Source organism: Xiphophorus hellerii, chromosome 14 (genome assembly GCF_003331165.1).
Source record: "Xiphophorus hellerii strain 12219 chromosome 14, Xiphophorus_hellerii-4.1, whole genome shotgun sequence".
In the NCBI taxonomy this organism is placed as follows: Eukaryota; Metazoa; Chordata; class Actinopteri; order Cyprinodontiformes; family Poeciliidae; genus Xiphophorus; species Xiphophorus hellerii.
In genome coordinates this window covers 19,835,910-19,860,353 of record NC_045685.1, presented here as the reverse complement: position 1 = coordinate 19,860,353, position 24,444 = coordinate 19,835,910, and the positions used below count along the sequence as shown (strand labels likewise).

At 36.4% G+C, this 24,444-nt stretch overlaps 1 protein-coding gene and 1 long non-coding RNA gene across 2 annotated transcripts; both read right to left on the bottom strand.

Moving 5' to 3' along the window:
* Positions 1 to 4,837: 4,837 nt before the first annotated feature.
* syt4 (synaptotagmin IV) lies at positions 4,838 to 13,529 on the bottom strand. Its single transcript, XM_032583993.1, has 5 exons — positions 13,228 to 13,529; positions 10,775 to 11,391; positions 10,365 to 10,688; positions 6,358 to 6,478; positions 4,838 to 6,146 (listed from the first exon to the last, which is right to left on the bottom strand). The coding sequence occupies exons 1-5, from the start codon at positions 13,259 to 13,261 to the stop codon at positions 5,827 to 5,829; spliced, it is 1,416 nt and encodes a 471-aa protein (XP_032439884.1). The 5' UTR covers positions 13,262 to 13,529; the 3' UTR covers positions 4,838 to 5,826.
* Positions 13,530 to 18,787: 5,258 nt separating this feature from the next.
* LOC116733299 (uncharacterized) lies at positions 18,788 to 20,667 on the bottom strand. Its single transcript, XR_004341995.1, has 4 exons — positions 20,613 to 20,667; positions 19,851 to 19,974; positions 19,681 to 19,734; positions 18,788 to 19,204 (listed from the first exon to the last, which is right to left on the bottom strand). It is a non-coding gene; the product is annotated as an uncharacterized LOC116733299 (long non-coding RNA).
* Between the last annotated feature and the right edge of the window lie 3,777 nt (positions 20,668 to 24,444).

Sequence of the window (24,444 nt, the reverse complement as noted above, 5' to 3'; positions counted from 1 at the left end):
CCAGGACATATCATCCTCAACGATTATTTGGGATCTTAAAATAATTTTCTGTCATCAGTTATCTGTTTTCAAATCCTTCTTGTCACATGTCTGCCTGTGATGTGGAAACGGAAAAACTTATCTTCTAGAGGACTTAGATAGTTTTTGTAGAAAACATTATAACTAACTAAGTTCCAAATGAAAAAAAGAGTAATAATTATGTTTGTGAACAATGAAGAAGCAACTTATGTCTGAGAAAGATGATTTTTACCTTGACAAAGTTGGAAGTTGGAAAAGTTTTGCAGGGTGAAAAAAACGTAAAGGTTTACAGCCACATCTCAATGCCGCTCTGCATAGACAAACAGCTGTAAACACTGGATAGATGGATGTTTGTTTCGCTTTGACTTTGTGTGTATAGAGTTTAAGTGTTTTCTTATGGGAAGTAATGAATAAGAAGGTTACTGCAAACGTTTTCCTTTCAGTCAAATAATGTCTGGATCTGAGATTCGTAATACTAATTCTAGTGGCAATTAGAATTTCACATAATAAAATCAACTCAACTGCACAGGTGCTTTGCTGCACTGTTTCTCTTTTTATGGAGAATAAAGATATATATGCAAAGTGATTTGTTTCCTAAATATTTTCTTTTCTATTTGGCTTAACGACAATGTGTGAATTAGTAATAAGTAATTAGTAACTTGATTAATTAAAGTAAAACTGAGAGTGAAAAAAATCTTGCAAACAAATGTAATGATTTTCTTATAGATTAGCATAAAGGGAGTCTTGATAGGATCCATCCTTATGTGACAAGTGAATATTTAATTTACTCTATGGATTTTCTGTCATTTTATATGTTTTAAAATATGCTTAAGGTGGACTGACCACAGCACTAATCACTTGGCAGGAAAAACTCCAGGTTTTCTTATGTGACTAGTATTAGCACATATTGTTTTACATTCACTTAATGTTATGCTCAGTTTAAACCACACAATTTCCAATCAGTGTTGCTCCTGTGCTTTTTCTAAAAGCACTGTAAGAATCTTTAGACAGCTTAATTTCACAGTACGGTTATTTCAATAGTAAGGAAAATGAAGGCATCATTTATTGTGCATTGTGCTGCAGTTCACAACATGCTGTGCAGACCCGGCTTGGAGCTGCATTCCTTTTGCTCACCTGTCATCTGTAACATGATCTGCAGACATTGATGGCGTTTTTGAAAACAGTTTAATCTGAGGTCACCGCTCCACATGCTATGAGTCGAATTTCAAATGTATCTCAAGCACAATTTCCTTTCTATTCTAAAATTGTTCATGCTGATAATAATATGAATTGTCAATTGCAGCCTACAGTGCCAACTCACTTCAACCATCATCCTTTTGTTATCAACATTTTACTTCCCACAGCTTCTATATTTTTGAAGTGAAGACAAATATTTGCATTTGAAATCACTGAGTTATATATTATAATAGATGGTGTCAGAATCTGCTCATTTGCATTCTAACTAAGCACACAAGCAGTTGAATAATTCCTGTGCAGGGCTGTTAATCACTGAGACTGCCTGCTGTTTGGCATGAAAGCTTGCAGACATTCAGCCTTTCACTAAATAGAGCTGACTGCCTCTGCCAAATAATGTTATGTTCCCATCTTTTAAGCTATTTTCTACTTGTTAACTCTACCATCCTTTGAAATTAAATATAACACATTTTATTTAGCCCTTTTTTTCGTCATGTAATCTCCTTTAACATGTGAAGCATATAGGACTCTGACAGAAAGTAGCATTGATTTCTCCCTGTCAGCCATTTTCCCTGTAATGGTATCTGTTTCCCTGTGCTCCCACGATCTGACTCACAACCAGCCCCAGTGACAAACTAATGAGGTAATTAGCACTGCTCTCTGAAATAATATGAATTTGAATTCACACAAAATGATTGTGGAAATTGTAAAAGCAAAGATCAGAGTTCTTTAAGACATCCTAAAATATTTTTTTAGATTACTATTTTTGCGTAAAGTAAGCACACAGCAGACACTGAGCATATGTAAAGGACTCAGTGACAGTAATTGTCTACTTGGGTGGAAGTCTTTTGCATGATGACTCATCCCCACAATCCCCACAATGCACTGGGGATGAATCTCAGACACACAGAGAGATGGATGCCTTTAAAAAGGAGCTCACTGGAAAATTACAACAGCTCTGGAGGGAAGGACAATCATGGCTGTGACTCAGTCAGTACTGAATCTTACAAGAAGAAGTCGATTTTCGAGGCTAACGCTTATTTTTGGCATCTTTTCTGGAAATACACTCCTGGTTCTAACATTAAAGCAATGGAAAACAGTTGCGCAGATTTGCATTTTGCTCTGCTGGGTTGTTACTAGGTTGTTAGCTGAGCTTTAAAATGCAAAAAAGAAGAAATGAGGAGCTGATAAAATTAATGACATTTAAGCATTTAAGCAGGCTGTTCATCAAATGAGCAGAAGGTTAAGACTGTTACCCAAAACAAAAACAAAATAAATCTACATGGATTAGCTGAAAACATTGCTCTAGGAATGCAATTGTTTCCTCTAAGTAGGTAGGAACATTAAATGTTAATAATTGTCAAATAATAATAGATAAATCTAAAATATAGCTCATTGTTTAATAATCTGATGTATTAATGTTTTTCTTCTTGGATCTCAAAAACAATTTCTATTGAATGAACAGCACTGTCCTGTTCAGAATGTGGCAATAAATCTTCTAAAGCAGCAAAATGTAGTTATTTCTATTATCTGTAAATTACCCTGGCTGAATCACTTTGACAACATCCTGTTTAAAGCCAGGAAACTGCACTGACCAGGAAGTGACAATATATAGGTAGGTCTAGATAGGAATTGCCTTGGTTCCATAACAAAGCCATGTAATATGGTTGTCCTAAACGTTCCTCAATCAGAAATAAACTGCATCTTACACAACTAAATAAACATCTCTTGAAAATAAACATTTCTTACACCTGTTGAATTTACCTTTCTGCTCCTGATGTTAGATAATTGCTCACAAATTGATGTACATGTTGAAATGAGTCAGAAAGTGTCTGTTTATGCGTCCGATTTATCTCGGTGTCTGCATCCCTGAGGATGCTCTGTTCCCAAGGGATCAACAGCTAACTGCCTTCTTGGTCAACCACAACGCTGACACACATTTCCACCAGCACTGCTTCTGCGTACGCCTGACTCACTGGCTGTTGTCATGGCAACCATGCCTGTCAAAGAGTTTGTGTGTGTAAATGATGCTAAGATGGCATTGAAGCCGCGTAATAGTTCAGAAGGCACAGTGCTCTTTATGTCCACTGTGTGGTTTTTTTAATCCTACTGTGAATATGTAACTAACAGTAAACTGTGAACATCTTGAAGGTATAATAAACTCACAATGCAGGGTTAGAAGTAGGAAATGGAGAAATACCACTTGGTCACGGTTTGATGTGAAACGACTGAAACCTTTTAAAAGAACCAGAGCAGTTTTCAGAGTATGTCATTGACCCAGGCCCCAAAGAAAGGGTCTGGTAGGAAGATAGCACCATAATTTTTTAGTTTAACACACTGTGACAGATTTATGGCTTATACTGGGTTTTAATCCCAACTAGAACTTTCTCTTCTCGTCTCTGGACACAAGAAGATAGAACCAGGATGTCTACATCATTCAAATCCTTTAAAAATGTGTTACACTTCCACCTTTCAATGCAGTTTGTAGTGAACAAATTACAAGGTGCAATTCCTGTGGCATAATTATTGACTATAGTTTTATTGCTGAAAGTCACACCTCACTGTCAGCCTCTCACAGAAACCTCAGCTGGCAAAATACCTCCTGTACTATACTGCAAAGAACTATAAAAACATTTGGGCTCTGTTGTTTACAGGGTAATTACCTTCTTTTAGTGCCAATTCAGTGTTTGTGAGGAAGGAAGTACCTTAGAGAGAGCACACTAATTTACTGCACGTAGTTTAGAGCATTTGGGTTATTGTATCAAAAGATGTCTGAAATGGAAACAAGAATCACAGTGGAGGCAGAAAGAGTGAGAAATTCTGAGAATAGCACAGGAAAAGAACATTCTCCTTTTCTAAAGTCCGCTATGAAGCATCTGATGTAACTCTGTGCAAGTCCAAAAATAATGAAAGTCGGAGTAAGATGGCAATGACGAAGGAAGGAAGGAGGAAAGAAAGGAAGAAAAGATGCTGAGACAACTGCACTTTCGCTGAACCACTTAGCTGATATTAAATTCAGTCCCGATGACTTCATCCTGGAGCACTTAGACCCAGAGGTTATTACATCATCAACCTGGAAATGGTCCCAGTGATGTCATCTTCGTTATGAAGGTTGATACAAAGTACCAAATCTACACAGCTTGTGTAATGCGTTATGGGTTTAAAAAGACCTGATGTGAAGTTAAGTAGAATAGAATGATCCTGAGAAATAATCCTGCAAATACAAATGTGAACAAACACACTCACATAACTGTATTTCTACCCATATTAGGAGTTTGCATTGTCTTCTGTTTTTTTTTTTTTTTTTAGTAATTGCATTTATGCCTATTCCAGACATTTCCCCTAACCCAACCATTACTAGTATATATCTAAACCTCAAACAGCACTTCTTCTTCTTCTTATGGGACCCAGGCTTTTGGAGTCATACGGAGCAGTCGGCCCCCATTTGTTAGAAAAATAATCCTAACAGTGATTATTTAGGATTAAATAAATCACTGATTGCGAAAAACAACCTGTTTTTCGCAATCTGGCAAAAAGCAAGACCACACACACACACACACACACACTCCGCCTGCACACTTTTAACACCACAGGGAGTAAAGTAAAAAAAAAAAACAGACTCGTGTTTTTTGTCAGAACTTGCCATATTTTATATTAAGTTACATACATTTACATTTCAGCTCTCTTTGTGCTCACAGTAACAGGAACAAAACACCTACAGTAAACATTATGTGACTTGCATCCACACACTCACAAAGCTTTGTCATTGCATACATCCTCTTCTGGAAAAAGACACATACAAACACACACACACACACACACACACACATAAATGCCTCCGCAGCTACTCCACTGTCCCCAGTGCACTCAGTCTGTTCCAGTCAATTCGTAAACCACCTAATTTAGGCTCTTATTTCTCTCTCAGTCATGATATATGAAATAACACTTAGACCTAAACTGAGGTTTTGCAAATCAGCAAGAAAAAAATTTATCAGTGTGATAAACAAAAAACAACATACATCTTTTAAGAATGAAACATTGGCATTATAAAATGATCTTTAATAGTCCACCTTTGTACAGCAAGATCAGTCTTGGTTCTTCGTGGGATTCGTATGATGGTCTATTGGTTACTATTTATCAGAGGAAGAGCTACAGAGAGATGTAGAATGAGCAGAACTAGATGTAGAAGAAAGGAAAGTGTAAAAGCAACATTTGAGACATTCTGCACTGCAACCATGGACAGTGAAAATTTGTTGTTATGATATTGATAACAATAATGATATTGTTGCATGTTTACACAGGATTCTCAGTGGCCGTCTTTGGGATTGTTTAAAGCTTCAACATCCCCCACCTTCTAACAGAACACTACAGATAACTGGTTTAATGAATGATTGCAACGTGACATCAGTTGAAATATGATCTCCTCTATATAAAAGTCCACTCCCATTTTTTTAAAATAACCCTTTACCTAACCCACTACATCCCCAGTTAATGTCCAATGACTACTGGCCAACGGGATGTCACATCCCTCCAGTCCTCAATTCATCACTTTCAAGGTTGTATCAGTTCAATCTATGGGTAACAAAATCAACAAAATGGCTGTTATCAGCTGTATTATTCCTCTGACATGGTATGCCATTTGGCAATCTGGCGACGCGGGTGGTCGCATATCTCTCTCCAGTGCTCACCGGCCGTTCCTGCTGCCGATGTGCCCAGCACCAGACGGCCAATAACGGTGTTGGGGTTGCGTGAAGTGCCATTGTCTGAGTCCATCAGAAGCAGCTCTACGCTGGTGTCCCTCAGGCCCTCTTCGGAGGGCAGATCAAACACAAAGAGCTCGTTAAAGACCGGGTTGGGAGAGCATTTTTTCACGTGGGTCTTCTTCTTGCATATGCGCTTCTTTCCTTGGTACATATTCACTTTGACGTATGGATCTAACAAAAAGGAGTAAAAGAGCTGTTAATAAATTGCAAAGAAGCAAGAACAGCAATGGAAAATATCTGTCTTTGCAGTAGCTGACTAGCGCCCTCTTGTTCCTCAAACAAAAAGTTTGGTCAAAGAAAGTCTTCCTGCAGACTTTCTTACCTGTTTCTGCAAGCAGGTATCATTTTAATACTGAGATGCTAAGATAGAAAGTCTACATACCGGTAGGACCATTGTTTTCAGTCTTGGGAAGATGCCGAGCTTTCAGGACTACCACAGTCAGAGTGTTGGTGGTGGATTGGTAGCACAAAGACAGCAGGAGTTCTCCTCGACCCAAGGACTTCTTTATGTAGGGATTGGGAATGATTTTTAAAAAAATCAAAAAAGGTGATGGAAAAGATGGAAGGTAAGAAAATGAAGAGAGGAGATAAAGGACAGGAGAGTTTTGGTTAGCACTTTCAAGCAAGACTTTTACAACAATCTGAAAACCAAAACAAGGCAAAATTTGTTTAACTCACACTAGAAAGTAAATCCACTTATTTTGACATCCATGTCTGCTTTAGACACTACAGGGCATAATATTATAACTACATGAGAGTGTGTCAGCTTCCCTTTAGCTGCCAAAAAAATCCTATTGGTCGACCAATAGTCTCAAGCAGACCTCTGAAGTTGTGTTGTGACATTTATGAGGCTGTCCCCATAAACCACAAACTGCCATGCAGTCTGAAACCTTTCTACCAAAATTATCAACCCACTGATGAGTCCTATGATGAACGGAGACTTGATGTTACATCACCTGCCAGTGGTCATAAATGTGTTCCCCAATTATGTTTATTTCATTGACCACAGTTCTAATATATTACCAAAGCAAAAGTCTTAAAAGTAAAAGAAGAGATATGAGTGTCCTTAGCCTTCCAGTCCAAATCCAAAATATATTTGTGCTTTATGTGCTTGTTTTTTTAAAGGCAAGCCAAGCAGTTGATTATCCAGGACATCCATTATTTTCCACTTGAACATTTTTATTAAATAATTTTTGACTGTCTAGTTTTTAATGCATGCAGTAATCAGTTGGTTTGAAGTTCATCAAAACTATTTGAGCTGCCGCTCTTGGTTGTTCCTTAGCTCCACTAAACAAACTCATGCCCATATGCAGACTTGGTAAATAGTCTACAAGAGTTATTTTTTGTGAGTTTTGATTCCCTAGAAATACTGATGACTACACAGTCCTCCTGGTAGTTAGCTTAACATCAGAAACGTTAACAAATACTGTAATCTGGTTAGCAGAAAGGAAATACAAATTCAACAACCATGAAGTAAACCAGTGCTGTTCATTGGTTTTCACTGTAGACACCTGAGTAGAGGTAAACAACATATTCTTTCTCTGTTATTACCCTAACCCTATCCCTAACTCTATCATTATCAGATCTCAATAACAACATGTCTTACTGATGAATCCCTCATGTTTTTATTTGCAGGGCGTTTCTTTCCCTTCCTCTCCTCAAACACACCCACACATCTTTATCCACACTCCGTAGACAAGGCGCCTTGGCTGCTGCCATCACACCTAACCGGATTTCCAACCCCTGAACATAGTTGCCATGGAAATGAAAAATTTAACAAAGAAAACTTCTATCCCTGACATAAATTTTTTATCCCAAAATACATACATGTTTGCTTTCATCTGGGTAACTAAAATACATGTTTGTTGTTTCGGGTTTACCTTCATCATTTAAGGCGATTCTGCTCACTGCATGCTGTCTTGACTCATTGCACTAATGTGTTCTCCCACCCACCCACACACACACAGCAGAAAGACAAAATACCTCCCCCACAATGAGAATCGTCACATTGCCTCCAAAGAGCTGCATTCCATCAGCTATAACGTGTTGATTAAAATCGCTGGATGTAAAAACCTGCTTATGGCAACTCTGCATTGATTGGCTGCACTGCTGTGCGCCCACGCCCAGTCACACGAGGCAATGGGACACATAAGCCCCACAGACAAAGAGCCACCACCCTCCTAGCAAAGAAATGCCTCCTGACTTACAAAACATCATGTAAGAAACTGCTATGATGCCAAATTTGCTGTATGATAAGCTGCTGAAATTATGCAGTTGTTTAGCTGCATTATCTTTTGTGCAGCAGATTTGTATTGTTAACAATTCTTCTCATCTTAGATACAGACCATTAAGATATGCACAAAATAAACATCTTTTGTGAAACACTAATGGGAAACATCAATGAAAACAAGGATTAAGTTTATTAATATTGTGTTGATGGTGAAAAATATGAAGTGAGATCGGTTGAAGGTGGATATTAAAATCAAACCTCAGAGTCTGACCCCTATTTCTCAGTCCTTTCAAGATTTCACAATCATATTTAAGTAAAATTATTATCCTGAAAAAACCTCCCTTTCTCTGGAAAATGGGTGTAATTATATCCATTCAATTATTTTAAAATGATCAAATCTGTTGGAAGAGTGCAAAAATTGCACCAAACGTATAGTTGTGATTAGAGTTATATTATGATTTAATGCTCATTTGCACTAGACAGTCTTATATTTCCATCGTTGGTCAAAAATGTGAATTATTATCAGAGTTCTGTCCGGGGCATTATGAATGAGAACAAAAATGTATTTTACTCAGGCATATTTCCTGTCATAGTCATTGGAGAGCTGCAGCTCCTTAAATGAACTCGGCAAAATTTATGAGATATCTTTATACGAAAAATTCAATACACAGGAAATGAGATGTTATTTCAATGTAGTTCTCTCGGATGCCAGGAAGAGGCAGAAACAGAATCCAATAATCGGCTCTCCAGAGGTTTATAATGAGCTCAATACACTACAGAGAAAATAATAAAGTGAAAAATACATTATTTTGTTCCCACTCTGACAGTGCCGTATTAGTGTCCTAATTATATTGTTCTGTTTGGACATACAGTAAGCATGACTATGTATTCAGATGCATGGTAGACATTTTCTGGGGAAAATTGCAGCAATGAGTCTATAAAGTAACACACTTGAATGTGTTACTTCAAGAAATCAATGTAGAAATCAGGTGAATTTGGGCAAAAAGAAGCGAAAAAACTACAGAAAACCCTAAAGAAGAAAACTCTATGGCATTTTAATTTGTCTGAGCTGAATGCAGAACATCCCTCAGCAGCAGTATCAGGTTTCAAATCCATACCTGAGATGTTGCAATAGATCTGTTCAGTCTCTACGGAGAGATAAGCCTCCTGTTCTGCCTTTACTGCTGACTTCATTTAACATTAACTCTTTGTTACCAAAGACAAGACACTGACAATGGAAATCCTACAGAGTATCTGAATTAAATAAAATGCCATTCATGCTGTATGTTTCTAATTTAGGATAAAGGTTGATGGTATCTTGCATCAGAAAAGCTTTGGAGGAATCATTGTTGGGTCATTTGCACAAAGAACAATTTCATTTAATCCAAAAATATGCACCTGTGCAAATCTTTATTTTAATAAATGAAAAATAACTTAAAGAGGGTCTAAGTTATTAAAGCTACTAGTAGTCCAAGTAGTTTTTAAATATGATTTTAGGGGAATTAATTTGGTTTGAGTTTGCTATTTTCCACCAAGCTGCTTTACTGCAATGATTTTTATACTAATAAAACGGCTTTTTATGATGAATCGATAAATTTGGATTGCATTATCTAACTAATGATTTAAAAAAGAAAACTTCAATGATGTTCATATCTATGTCTTTCTAAATGGTTTAGTGCTGTTCAGGTCTCAGGCCTGAGTGGGCGGTGGTTGGGTGGGGGTTGGCCTGCAGCATCTGTCAGCAGTCAGCAGGCAGGAGAGGAGGCGAACCCTGGGGAGACTGTCAGACTCTCTCAGTAACAAACAACCAACCACAGATAAACTCACACCTAAGGGGGGATAACAATGAACGGTTTGAATTGGGTGAGGAAAACATCCATGACATTCCTTTATATAAAAACTAGAAGATGAACTGAAGAACATCCAAGTCAGTAGCTGTTTCTGCAGTTCGTAGGTTCCCTCCCACAGCCTAAAGGTATTAATGTTAAATATAAATATCCCTGAGTAGCTGTCTGTCTTGACACAGTGTTGTATTGTGATGGACTGCCGATGAGTCCAGGATGTCCTCCGCCCCTGGCTCATTGACTCCACCCCACCCTATAAAGATTACATGGGTACATAAAATATGAAAGTACTTCCACTTTTGTTCCACATCTTACCTTAACATTCCTCTTGATAATCTCTCTGCTCATTAGGACACACCCCTCCGACAAGTCGATTCCAGACAAAGGTACAAGGGTCTCTCCGATGACCTCGTCACGAGAGAACCGATCAAAGCTCAGCACCATGAAGTGAAGGGCCAGCTCGGACACTCGAGCCAGTGGGATCCCGTAGAAGCTGAAGGTCTCATCGAAAGCCGGGTCTAGAGTCTTCCGAAGGACTCTTGTCTTCACCCTGTGCTTCTTCTCCGGCAGCAGGGTCAGCTTGATGTAGGGGTCAGACGTAAGTGACTGCTCATCAGTTGGAGTCAGACCATGGGCCTCCTGGAGGAAATGTTAAGATATTAAAATAAGATTTTAGCGTGAAAACACTCAGAAAGTTCCCCTGAATAAATACGAATGTGTATTACCTTGATGTGAACAATGAATGCCTTCCTCTCTGCCTGGTACTCAAGAGAGAAGTGGAGGGTCCCTAGACCACCCTCCTTTTCGTCTCCCTGAGGCCTGTCAACAGCCGGGGTGGGTGCCTGGCTGGACAGAGCGCTGGAGGGGGAAGGTAGGTCACGCCGTTCCATTGCACCAGGTTGAGTGAACCCTGTTTGTGGGGAGGGGAGCTCCAGGTCTGGGGAGCTGCGCACCGTCTGGTGGTGGTGGTGAAAAGGTTTGGTGGTAAAGTTTCCGTTCAGATCCCGCTTCTCAAGATCAAGGTGCAGGGCTGATCTGGAACCATTTGGAGTTGTGGCGGGTTTCCCAGTACTGGGACTCATTGGCGTAGTTTGGCAGTTTCCATTGACATCTGTTTTAGCGGTGTCATTGGCTGTTGAGGTTGTGGCTGCCGCAAACTTCTTTTTGCCGCTCAGGCTCTCTGGGTAGATGTCGACGCCTTTCAGCATGTGCACAAACTTGTAAGGGGGCGTCTTCTGGGACTTGTTGGTGTTTTTGCGCTGGCAACAGATCCAGGCGAAGGCTGATGCAGTGAAGACAAGGCCGAAAACACTCACCACAGCAACACCCACAGGCACTGCCACTGCGGAGGAGTTTGGAGAAAGGCAGAGAAAGAAAAAAAAAGGAAGAAAGTGGAAAGAAAAGGGTAAGATTTAATAAGAAAACACACTTTGAAACAAAGCAGCATCTGCAACACAAGCCACTATGATTGTGCTGTTGCACTAAAGCAACTGAATACATTTTTCTTCTTCTGACACACCCTGCAGCCTGGAGTCAAATGAGGACAAAAACAATGCAATCTGTTCAACCAAGTGTTCTTTTCGGATTCCAGATTTGCCGATAATTTATAAATAGAAACTGCCAGAATCATAAATGGATGACCTGTAACTCCAGAGATACCAAAATAAATATAATGATTGCTCAGACAGGTGTGGATTTCAACAGCTGGGAAGGTCATTTTACCCCACTGCCATTTTGTACTTTTGTTTTTTGGTCGTGTCAAAGCTAACATTTTCATGTATGAGACAGAGTAGACTGACATTTGACATGAGAAATGTATTAAACTTTTCTTGCACAGCTTTTTATTGCTTTCTCAGAATGAATGAATCTCAGCTGGTTTTCTAAAATAGCTAAGGAAGATTTCACAATATGTTATTTGGAAATGATTATAGTCATTTATCTTCTTTCCACTCAAAAGCAGGGATGATTTTGACGAAATTCAAGGTATTACCACAATTACAATGTAACCTTGCCCTGTAGCATTTCGTCAGTGGATGTCATTTCTCTCAAAAGCTCTTATGTCTCACATGGTGTCGCTACGGTGACGTTACAGGGATATTTGTCACTGTATGCTTTCTTTGTTTTGTGCCGTTGAGCTCTGTCTCGCAGGCTGTCGCCCTCTCATGCAGCCAGATTTAATGGGTTGATTTCAAAAGAGGAAATGGAGTCCATTTCCCACAATTAGGAGGGTGACCCAGTGGAAAAGCACTCAAATTAACCCATCTAAAAAGAGAGATCGGATCGAGGCGCGGGGGTGGTGACCAATCACTCATGCGCTTGCCTTTTTCATCTGGTTAAAGCTAATGTGTTAGATCATTTATTCAGGGTTTTTTCACACATAATAGTCGCCATGACATGGTTAATGTGATATTAATGTGACAGTGCAGCTCAAACAAAATTATGACAATAAGCAGCTTTTCTTTCTACATTATACCTGTATTAATAGACTGTCTGGTGCCATCTCTACCTCTATATATATATATATATATATATATATATATATAGAGGTATATATATATATATATATATATATATATATATATATATATATATATATATATATATATATATATATATAGAGAGAGAGAGAGAGAGAGAGAGAGAGAGAGAGAGAGAGAGAGAGACCTTCGGGATCATTTAAATCACAGCACTTGTACAAAATGTTTTCTGCTTTTTATCTGATTATATTTTAGTCTGTAATCCTGTGTGGGATGCTTTTCGAGGCTGCAATGACAGACAGATGGACCAAACACCAGGAGGGCTGTAATGCATGAGGACATGAAAAAAATAAATAAATAAAACAAGCTGTAATTTTCAGGCTTTACTTCCGCTAGGAACACTCTAAATCTGTTAATTTCATAAAATTGAAATTGGTTGTTTTTACTTTGAATAAAATTGGATGTTTGTAGTTTTTTTTTTTAACATCGACTGATTTTAGAAAATACATTTTTATTCATTCGTACATACTCACTTGTAGTCTAACTCAATAAAACATCTCAGTACAAAATTAAAGATTGTGCTTAAATAAGACGAAGTTTTAGGCAAAGATTAACATGTATTTTAACTATTATAAAGAATAAAAAAGAGAGCAAATTCCCGCCACAGACATATTGGCTCCATCATCGGGGTAAAGACTCACCGGGCTGCGCTCCGTCCTCCAGCATAGGAGCCATTATCGCTATCCAAGGTGCTGAAAGCCTCGGTCTGTTTCCACACCAGGCGCTCCTCTTTTTTTCTCACGGCGAGGTCGATCTTCTGATGGGTTCTGGGTAAATCTCGTTCTGATTCCGTTTAATAATGTAAAGGCTAATTACAAAGCTTCAATAAAGTAAAATATAGGCTTGTTTTTGTTTTTTTCTTCCCAGGGAGAAGGATGCTCTGTTCGCTCCGCTGCTGCTGCTGTTACTCTTTGATGCGTGAGAGCGTCTCAGAGGCGGCAACACCCCGCTCTCTCTCTCCTTCCGTCTGCTTGTTTTCTGGGTCTCTCTCCCATCTTCTGGTCTCATGCTCCCTCCGCCCCTCCCGTTCCGGGCCAACGCTGAGCTCATCAGTGCTGACGCAGTGGTGACGGAGGCTGGCTGCGAAATCAGAACCCCCGGTGAAACGGCACAAAGAGCCTGCCAATGGCGCCTGATTGATTTTTAGAAAACGAGCGCTGTCAACCTGTTTCAGCATCCTTAGCTTTCTGTATGTTTGTTTATCTGTTTTGGTTTGATAGGACAGAAATAAGACGTTTCCTGATGTCTGTTTATCTAGTCACTGAGCTTGGTTCTGATTTGGACTTATCCAATTGTATGTAAGCTAAAAATCCAACTTTATTTAAAACAAGACAAACACCTATTTACTTAATTTTATTTATAAATTCGTATTTGATCTGGCACATGCAAATATGAGCTGTCTCCCATTTTTGCTTCAACTCACTGTCTTCCCATATATTTTAGCATTAATTGTCCAAGTTATTTTTATAATGTTTCTTCTTACCTTACCTGTCTGAGCTGCTGCACCCTCAGCTCACTCTGGTCTCCTGATCAGATGCTCCTGATTGTGCCTGACAGAAAGAAAGTAAACTTAGAGGGGACCGAGCTTATGCTGTTGCAGGTCATAGTTTTTCATGCTACATATAGCAATTTTATTATGTGGTTGTTGTTGTTTTTTTTGTTGTTGTTTATTTTGTTTTTTTGCTTTTTTTTTTAAACTTCATGGCTGGTTTAAAAGTATTTTGTGTTTTAGTATTTTATATGTATCCTTATAATGGCATTTATAATGTTTCTTTTGTACAGCAATTTTGTCCTTTTAAGTTAAGGTGCTTTTGAAATAAAGCTGAACACTAGACGTTTTTATTTCTAAGTGTATTTACATCAATGTGTTATATTTTATCCTTTCAGGTTGAGAGGATAAAATATTGGCTAGGTTTTGCTACAGTTTGTATCCCATATGAATAGATATTTAGTCATTTTCTGCTTCTATTTCATACCTTAAAACACACCCATGTGCTTAAACGATGACATACAGTTTATTCTCCATTGTATGTCATTGTTGATATTAAGTGTGATCCCTGCTTCTGACTATACTACTAAGCTGTTCAAGATGTAATTTAATAAAATACTGCCCCTTGGTGTTCATGGAAAAAAATCCAGGAATGTTGACAGGTTGCCCATTTATTACTTGCAGCAAGAAAAATCAGACTGAACATCTAGCTTTGACAAAACGTTTGGACATTGAACATTATAATAATTGCTGTTTATAGGCATTAAATGTACACTGAACAGTATAACTTGTAATACCGGCATGATTGTGACGGTTTCACCTAAGTGCGTTTGGTACCAGAACCATTAAAGGCTTGTTCCTCGTTTTTATTCTGCTAAGCCTCTTATGCTGCACAAGTTCACAGTTTGACAAACAGCTGGTACATAATGTGTTGATTAACCTGCTTATAGAAAAAAGTACAATGCTTACATTTTTGATGCAGTCTACTTTAATAACTTAACCAAATATATATTTTCACTGTTGATTTGCAGACTGAACTCTGTGAAACTATTGAGAAAACAAAATCACTCTTTGAGAGACTGAAGGCGAGTCATAATGTTTTCATGCTTAAAAGTAACTACATTCTTTTACTTTACAAGACAGTGGAAGAACTGACTATTTTGTGCCACAGCTAAAAAAAATAATCATAAAACTCACAGTTAGTTTGCTTTTGAAAGATTTCTGTTGTATTTTTGGTCAGTGATACAAATTCTTTACTAAGTCGGATTTGTTTGATGTTCATGCTGCAATACATAAAATTGAAGGTGATATAAATAGTATAATCATAATTTTTAAGATCTTAATCTCTATTTGCTATACGATAAAGATCTATTTTTTTTTCCTCGTCAGAGTGAGGAGTTCCAGATTGAAAACCGTCATCTACTGATAGAGGAAATCAATCAGAAAATAAGACAAACGTGGGACTTTCTCAAGGTTCAGGGAGAAGAGCAGGCTAAACTATAACTTCTATAACTATAACTATGCTGTTATAACTATAACAGCATAATTTAGCCTTTTATTATGTCTTAATGTGCAGCATAATTCTAACGTTTCAGGAAGTTGCTTAATATCATAAACTGCTGAATACAGTTGCAATACCTTATCGAGATGTAACATTATCAAGATCACATTTTTTATTACTCTAGAGAAGTTTTTGATGGTGATGTTTTAACTGTAACGTTGATAAAAATGCTTGTATGAAAAAAATATGAAATGAAGTTGCCAGAGATAATTTTGATTGTTGTTTCTGTCCTGAAAGTTTAATTATATTTAAAATTACACTAATTTTAGCATGTCATCAATTTTGACAATATTGGTTAGATACAATTGTGGGGTATGTTTAAAAATAAAAAATATTTTCTTATTCAACTCAATGGGTAATTTGTAGAATGCTGGTTATGACAGTTTAAGCCTTGCGAAAGCTTTACATTTTTATACTTACCACACTGACAAAATAACAGGAAACAACACTAATTTGAGTACTGTGAAATAAAACAGCAAACATTTCAACATCTAGCTCTATACTGTTTCTGGTTAGTTGAAAATGATTTCATACTGAGTATAATATATAAGTGGTAATTGAACTCATATCAATAGCAGCTGTGTTGTTCTCGTTTAACTCACGTCAGACAATGTTGTTATGCAAGTAAACACAGAAACACATATTGTTCAATACTGACAGTATTATATTACAGTGCCTTTTAAAAGAAACGCATTAAATTTACACTTAAATTTTATTTAAATTTAAGATGAAATACCAGTACAGGGTGGTGGATTATTTTGAAGAAAATTGTAATGTTTTTTTTCATGTTTTATTTAAATACCACATTGAAATTGCATTTATGTTCAGTGCACTGACTCAGCAATTTGTTCATCTTCAATGCATTTACAGCTGGAGGCGTTTTAAGATTGGATTTTTTTTTTGTCCTCTACCAACTGATTCTTAGCCATATATTTTGGAGCTTTGTCCTGTTAGCTACAAGGTTAAACTCCTCTCAAGTCTCTGGTCTTTTGCAACTTTTAGCCGTTTTCTGCATTCAGTGTTGTGTATCTAGTCCTATTCACCTTCCCATCTAGTATGACTAACTTCACTGATCCTGCAAAAGAAAGCCATCCCCACAGTATGATAGAACCACTACCGTGTCTTACTTTGTGTCATTCTATCTTATAGACTCTCACTCTATCACATGCAATCTGAAATAAATCTAGTGGACCTGTGGAAAAGGTCCTTTGAATGATGCCACCAGCTGTCTTGTGGCTTGTTGGTATCTGGGGTCTAAACCACAATAAGTTCCTTCAGTTTCATTCTGATGACTGATGTCTGCAGTGGAAATTTTGTGGTTATGGTCATTTGACAAAAATGCCCATATTTGTACTTTCTGTGTAAGACAAAACAATGTCAGAAATATTGATTGCCACGTTTTAACAGTGTAACATTAATGGCAAATATTCTGAAAAAAACAGAAAATAATTAAACCTTTTTGATCCTGCTTTAAATTAGTGTCTCAAAGTGCATAGAACCAGTTTTTGCCAGTTTTTCTTTAAAACGCAGCACTGCCATCTACTGGTTGTTGCAACCAGTCGGTGCATCTATCGCTTGTTCTAATTTCCCACATTTCTTTTTAGATATTGTGACAGTACAAATAAGAAATACTCTGTACTTTTTCTCCACATTTTCCTGAGAGCATAACTTGAAACATTATTGAAAATGAAAGCTGATTGGTCTGTGAGGCTGCAGGCAGGTTCCAGTTGTTGTTTATGTCAAACTATTATCACATGCCACAGCGACTGTTTATAGCAGAAACAAAAGAAAAATAGATTAAACTGAAACTGCTGAGACATTATTCATTTCTTAGTTCTCACTTTAGCACAAGCTCCTCTTTTCAATAGCAGTTAATACTTGTAACAGTTAATTTTATATTCAGGTAGTTTAATTAATTTGTTGCTAAATACACATATGGTTTCAGATGTGTATGTGACTTAGCTGAAATACCTTAGAGTGAAATTATTTTAGAGTCTTTGGGTGCGTTGATTGAAGTAATAATGGCCACGGCACCTTAATAGTTAACAAAAAAATACCTGGTGAACAATTACCACCTCTAAAATAATCCATAATTTTTATCATGCATTAACTCTACACATGCCCCCTGCCCAAGGATTGATGTTGGTCAAATTTAATTCAGAGTACAGTGCTATGCTATTTAACTCCACCTCTCTTTTCAGTAGTTTGATTGTTTTAATTTGTCCATCTCACTTTTAATTAGTGTTTTTACTTTTTATATAAAAGTCCATCTTTTAATTTGTCTTTTAATCTGCGTTTTCATTATTAACAGACCTGTGTACCACCATGATAATGACTGCCGCCACTCTGCAATCTGTGGTGTGTGTTATCTGCACCACCACAGGTCACCAGTTTCAGTCTGCAAACTAAGTATGACTAGGGATTTAAAAAAAAAAAAAAAAAAGATTTATATTGTTACTTTTAACACAAACAGTGAAAACCCTGAATGTAAATTCTCAAGCATAGTAAGACAGATCGATCAATATTTGAAACATTTTAAATCAAATATCGTTAATATGCAATCTATGAAATATTCAAAGGAGTCTTACTGTAAAATAATCAACCACAGAATCAGAATAAGCCTTATTGGCCAAGATTGTATGCACCAATGAGAAATTTGACCTGAGTTTTCACACTCATACATTGTACAGACAAAAGTATAAATATATTGTACAAATTTTATTTCAATTAAAATAAGGATGAAGGAAGAAAGTGTGAAGGAATCAAAGGAAACAAGAATGATGGGAAACAACCCTCTGTTTTTTATTCTGATGAGATAGACTAAGAGTAACTGTAAGTTCTTAGATAATTAAAAAAAACTGTCTTGTTAAATAAAGTACAATTTAAATCTGTGTTCCAAATCTATGTGCTACATTTACACCATATTTATTTTCAGTTTATAATATGATGCTAAACATGTAAGTAGACAGACACGGAGCACACATCACCTGTTCTGAGGAGATACAATAATGTGTAAAAGTCTTGAGCTGATTGTCATCTCCGCTGCTTTGGCCTACGCCTATGATTTATGTATTTTGAACGTATCCATCCTTTTTCCATGAAGGATATCCTTCTCATGTTGCAAAACATGGAGCAGGACGGACGCATCACATGCAGTTCTTTGCTGTTTATTTTACCCACTTCTGTTTCTGCCTGGTTTTGAATAAATCTGCCACAAAATGTTAAAAAACAATATTGTACCAACTTCCATTGATTTTCCATGATTCATTACATTACAACAGAATGTTATAAATATCTTAAGGGAACAGAGATAAGATTCTATTCTTAAGGTAACTTCTTCATCCTGCACACATGTTAATTTGTCAAGTAAACATGCATTTCAAACTCATCACTCTTGCAGTCAACAACAATGATCTTTTTCCCTCAGAGAAACTTTTGGTTGGACTGGAGGATGACTATGAGGAAGGTTATGATCATATTTCTTCATCAGTGCTTTCACTGGATTTATTATGTTGACACCTTCATCAGCTGGATCTAATGGAGTCCTGAATTCAGACTGATGTGTTTTCTGATGAAGATGAAAAGAAAAAAGATTTTTAGTCACACTGAGTATTTTGAATATATTTCCGATAAGGCTTGTTTATCAAAAAAAAACAACGTACATATTAAAAGTACATTCAAGCAAAACTTAAATAGGTCTAAAAAAGAGAGTAAACATTTGGTATTTCTCAGAAAATTTTTAAAATACATAAAACCAATAAAAAATAGATTTTATTGCTGGAATGTTATAAGATTGACCATCCAATCAAGACAGTCTGCAGATTGTCACTGACAGGAAGTCACTGACACCTGTGACAAGGTGGAGAAGCCAAGAAAAACAAATTATATTCAAAAGACATTTTTTACAGAAAGTCCACTTATTTATTAAAAATCATTTTTTTGGTGCTTATAAGTAATATTTCAATTTTCTGAGAAATCAACAAGTGTTTATAATAATATGAAACAAAAAACATGTGTCGTTTTTCTAATTGTTTGTACGCTCACCTTCAGTTTCTCAAGGTCTTCTTTTGTTTTCTGGCACAATTCCTGTAATGCTGTCTGCAGATTTAGAGTGAAAATGGAAACTTAGTCACACTTAAACATGTGATGTCACAACAAAATCATTCTACAAAAGCTGCAGTACATTACGTTCTGATTAATTCTCCATAATTTACCATGTGTTTCTGTGCAGAATGGGAATTTGTGAAGCGGATGAGATCCAACAGAGGGAAAATTAGGAACAGGATTTTTGTGGGTCTGATTCCAGTCGCTCTTCTAACACCGGTCATCATCATTATTCTGAGAAAAGGAAACATTAAACTTGATGTTGAAAATGTAGCTGTTACTTATAGTTTTACTGTGTGAACTCAACCAAGGTGTGAGAAGTGGATGCAAACGTTGGCATTGTACATCCCAGGTTTACTGTCTACTTAATAGAAAAATGATGGATCTGTGACGTTTGTGCTGTAGGAAACCGGTAATAGAAAAAGATTCTCAGAAATATTTTTATTTTCATTACTGTGGCTTTTAGCAATAGAGATGGTGCCACTGTACATTATACACACTCTTTCCAAATGCTGGAGCACAGTTTGTTTAGAGTTGCCTTTGATTAATAACAACTGGAACATCATAAAGTGTATTTTGGTTTTCAATCTGTTATCATTTTCCCTTATTTTGACATTGTAATACAATGTTCTTTGCTTGTTTAATTTTTTATTTTCCTCCTAATCATGTAAAGCACTTTGAATTTCCTTGTTGATGAAAATGTTCTTTTCTCATAAACTGCCTCACCCTGATAGTCGACATCAAAATCAGTCAACATGTTACATCCACATGGGAATATTTGAGAATTGATGGGAAATTTACTTAACTTGGTTTATGCCTAAATATAAACAGAAATCTGCCTGAATTGAATAAAAAAAAGTTCAAGGTCTTACCTGGTGTATAAAAAGGAGGAGCTGCTGTTCAGGAGAAAACTCACGAAGTGACAATATGACGCACAGCAAATACTTTAAAAACTCCTCAGGCTACCTGAGTCTTATCAGCTGACTTACTTTTAAAGCAGTTTCTGTTTCGTTTCTTTTGCAGAAACACAGTGACGCACAGTGATGTGACAAAGCCTTCCACCACACATTCACACTTTTCTTTTTTGTTTACGAGTTACTGTGTACAAAAATTAAAGTGTGCCCCACATTTGGAGGAAAAAGAGAGAAGCTTGCAATGTTATGTTGAGTTGATGTTTTGCTGTAGGAGGGACAGCTTACTTCACAAAATAAATCATCTTCCAAATAGACAATAGCCTTAATCATACTGACAAAATGTCTTTAAAGATTTGAAAACTTTTGACTGATCTGGAAAGGTGTGTGCAAGGATAACAGCCATCAAACACCAGCCTGTCTGGACAAAATGGGTCTGAAATTACCAAAAACATTTTTGGGCTTTAAAAGAATGCAATTTTACCAAAATACTGCAGAAATACAAAATCCAATTGTCAAGACTGAAGATGGTGTTAGCACAGCAAAAGTCATGCGCATTTCCAGACAGACTGAGTGTATATCATATGCCATTGTAAATAATATGCTAATGTATATTATATACACTCTATCCCAATACGTACAACACATATAACAAAGGGTTAAAAGCACTTGACATATTACATACACATATAATTTTATTACTTCATATTCTGACCCGTGTGAAATATGTTTTAGATACTCCAACATGGTAAGAAATTACTTGACATAAGTTTAACATTTTTTGATGGTTTGAATCTGTTATCATTTATCAGAAGGTAAGTATCTATAAAAAATATATTTACGTCAGCAGCGGATCAGCTCTGCGTCACCTGCACCACTTTCTGTTTCACAATTGTCACGTTGTTTTTGTAACTTACAGGCTTAAGTTTTGATAAATCATGTAAGGATATGAAACCACATGACAAGTTTTTTACAAGTTTTAAAAAGTTTTGTTGCAGTTGTATTTCAAGGTACTTCCCAACATGTTCCTCTAAGCTCGACTTATTTCCTGGATTGTTTTACGCCCTTAACGCAAAAGGTATAATGATGATAAATTTACACTGTCACATCATTTGACTCTGTCTTCAGATTAAATTATATAATTTTATTCTAGAAGGTAAAGTTATCCACTTAAAAAAATTGTCTTCAAGAGAACAAGTCAGTTTGTACAGCCAGTTATTTTCAAAGCAACACTTCCATCTACTGGTTGTTGTAACAGGTAGGTGCACGTTCCTCTTGTTCTGAAGTCTCAGCATTGTTTGCTGTTTTTTTAGCACCTTCCCCTCAAAAAATAAAAAATGCAGTGAGCTTAACATGAGCATCTTCCTCAGTTTACAGGCTGCTAATATACGATTGGATCCTCGTCCTGCCTAGTTTTTCACTGTAGATGTTTAGATAAGTAGCTATTTTTGTAGCCATTTCTTTTCTGGGAAAGGAAAACTTATGGATATCTCAATAAATGTTTCTTAACAACAATGCAAAAGCTAAAATATGGATTTAGAACTGCTTTATGGGCATTTCTTACCAGAAATTCCTTCATTCTCTTGTTATCTATTAATTAATTTATTTGTTCAGCCTTACCAGAGGTGCCAAAACCATGGAGCACACTGAATAACTTGACACAATATTGAAAATAAAAGGTGAGCAGTCAGGTATGTCGTAATTTGTTTCCAAAGAGGAATTTCCCTGTTGGTGTTTGCACGATAACATCATCACATGCCACAGTTATTGCTTACAGCAGAAACGAAAGGAAAAACTACTGAGGCATCGTTCATTTCTCTGTGTTCACCTTAGCAGCAGCTCCTCCTCTCAAACAGCAGGTAAGATCTGTAACATTTTTAATTAAATATTTTAATAAAAACAGACATGCTTTCCGGTATAACTCAAACCTAAAAGAGTAAAATTATTTTAGAGTCCTGGTTGTTTTGTTTCCAGGAATCATGGCTGCAGCAGGTTTACCTGAAAGCGAATGTCTGGTTGGTGTCAGACCTGCCAAAGGATTGTTCCTCATCTTCTCTCTTCTGGCTCTGGTTTCTGTCACCAGCTCAATGATTAGCAAAGATTACCTGGTAAATCATTTTCACTTTAATTTTCTTTTATATCTAAAATAACTAATCTCCATCTTTTAAGTGGAGCTTTTGAAATGTGCAATTAGAGATAAAATAAAGAGTGCAGTTTTGTTTCAGTTGTGCTTTTAAAAACTGAGAATTAGCCTGTTTGAATAGGAAATATATAATTTAATGAACTCATTGATAGGTAGTATTGTAGTCCAAGTTTTTTGTAAATTATTTCTTTCTATTTATTTGTTTTTAATTTCATAATCATACAGTTATGGACAGAAACTCTTCAAACAGTGGAACTCAGATATGCTGTTACAATGTTACTCATCTCATGTAAACCCTTATTTCTGAACATTTCAGAACATAATTCAGGAATACTATGAGGGTGGACTGATGGAAGCAGCTGATAAGAAGGTGAGTTAATCAAAACTTTTCTTCTATCATTTATTTAGTTTATTTTTCAGGTCAATATAGTGGGTAGAGGGAAATTAAAAGATGTAACACACTGCACAGAATATCTGATAAAGACGTTTTTTCTTTTTAAAAGAAAGATTTTGAGAACCAGCTGAAAGTCGCCTCGCAGTTCTTTGAAGAAGAGCTGGAGAAGTTTCATCCCATGTTGGATCAAGTGAAAGCTGCAACAGCAAACTCAACATCTCTGAAGGGACTCATGAGCTCCATCACCAACCTCTTAGTCAAAAAAAGGAAAGATTTTGCTAAAAATAAAAAGGCGCATCAGGAGGAAATTGATGATATTTGGAACTTCATAAAAGCCATGCATTATGGCGAAGATTTGCTGTAACAGTTGTAAAACGTTTCTCTATTACAGATGGTCAGTTTCTGAACTCTTTTGTTTTTGTAAGCAAATAACTGAACTGAGTGAAGAGACTGTGATTGTAGAAAATGTTTTTGATTCTGCTCAAGTGATCAGTCATCATTTTTTTGTCAATCATCATGTTTTTCTGCATGTATGCGTAAAGTTTAAGTTTGTTTTGATTAAATTTGCCAATTTAGCAGTTTGTAATTTGTTCTAATGCCAAGCTTTAGCTCTAAATGAGTTTTGTTTTTAATTTGTTAATTTTTTTGTGAACTTCTTTTCTGTTTTTAAGGTCTCAAAAACTGAGTCACATTTATCAGGTCTGGATTTGAACTTTAACGTTTTGAGTTTAAGAAACATAAGAATGCAATATAAACATGAATTTCTCTGATGCCACAAGAGTTGTTGATAACCGAAATTAGATAATTGCTTCCAGAACAAAGTTCTGTCCAGATAACTATTTCCTGCAGAAGGAAAATAGCAATATTGATCACAGTACAATGATGTACAAACTGGAGCTCATCAAGACCTAAAAGATTCCTGCTGCCATGTTGGGATTTATTAATTATATTTATGAGATATATTTAAATATGATTTTAGCCATAAAAGAGGTTAACCAGCATGCATGCTGAATTATTTTTGATACTTTAGATACAAATAGAACTCAACACATTGGAAAATGTGAGGATTTTAGGATGAGTATATCATGTATAGTTTTCAGTATAACTGAAATTTTTGTATTAGAAAAGCATATATTTTTTTTGTTGGGGTAATTGTTCAGTACCTTGTAAATGTATTCATAATTTTGTCAAATTACAGCCTGAACATTAGTGCTTTATTGGGATCTTATGATGTAACAAGTCAAATAAAGAGAATA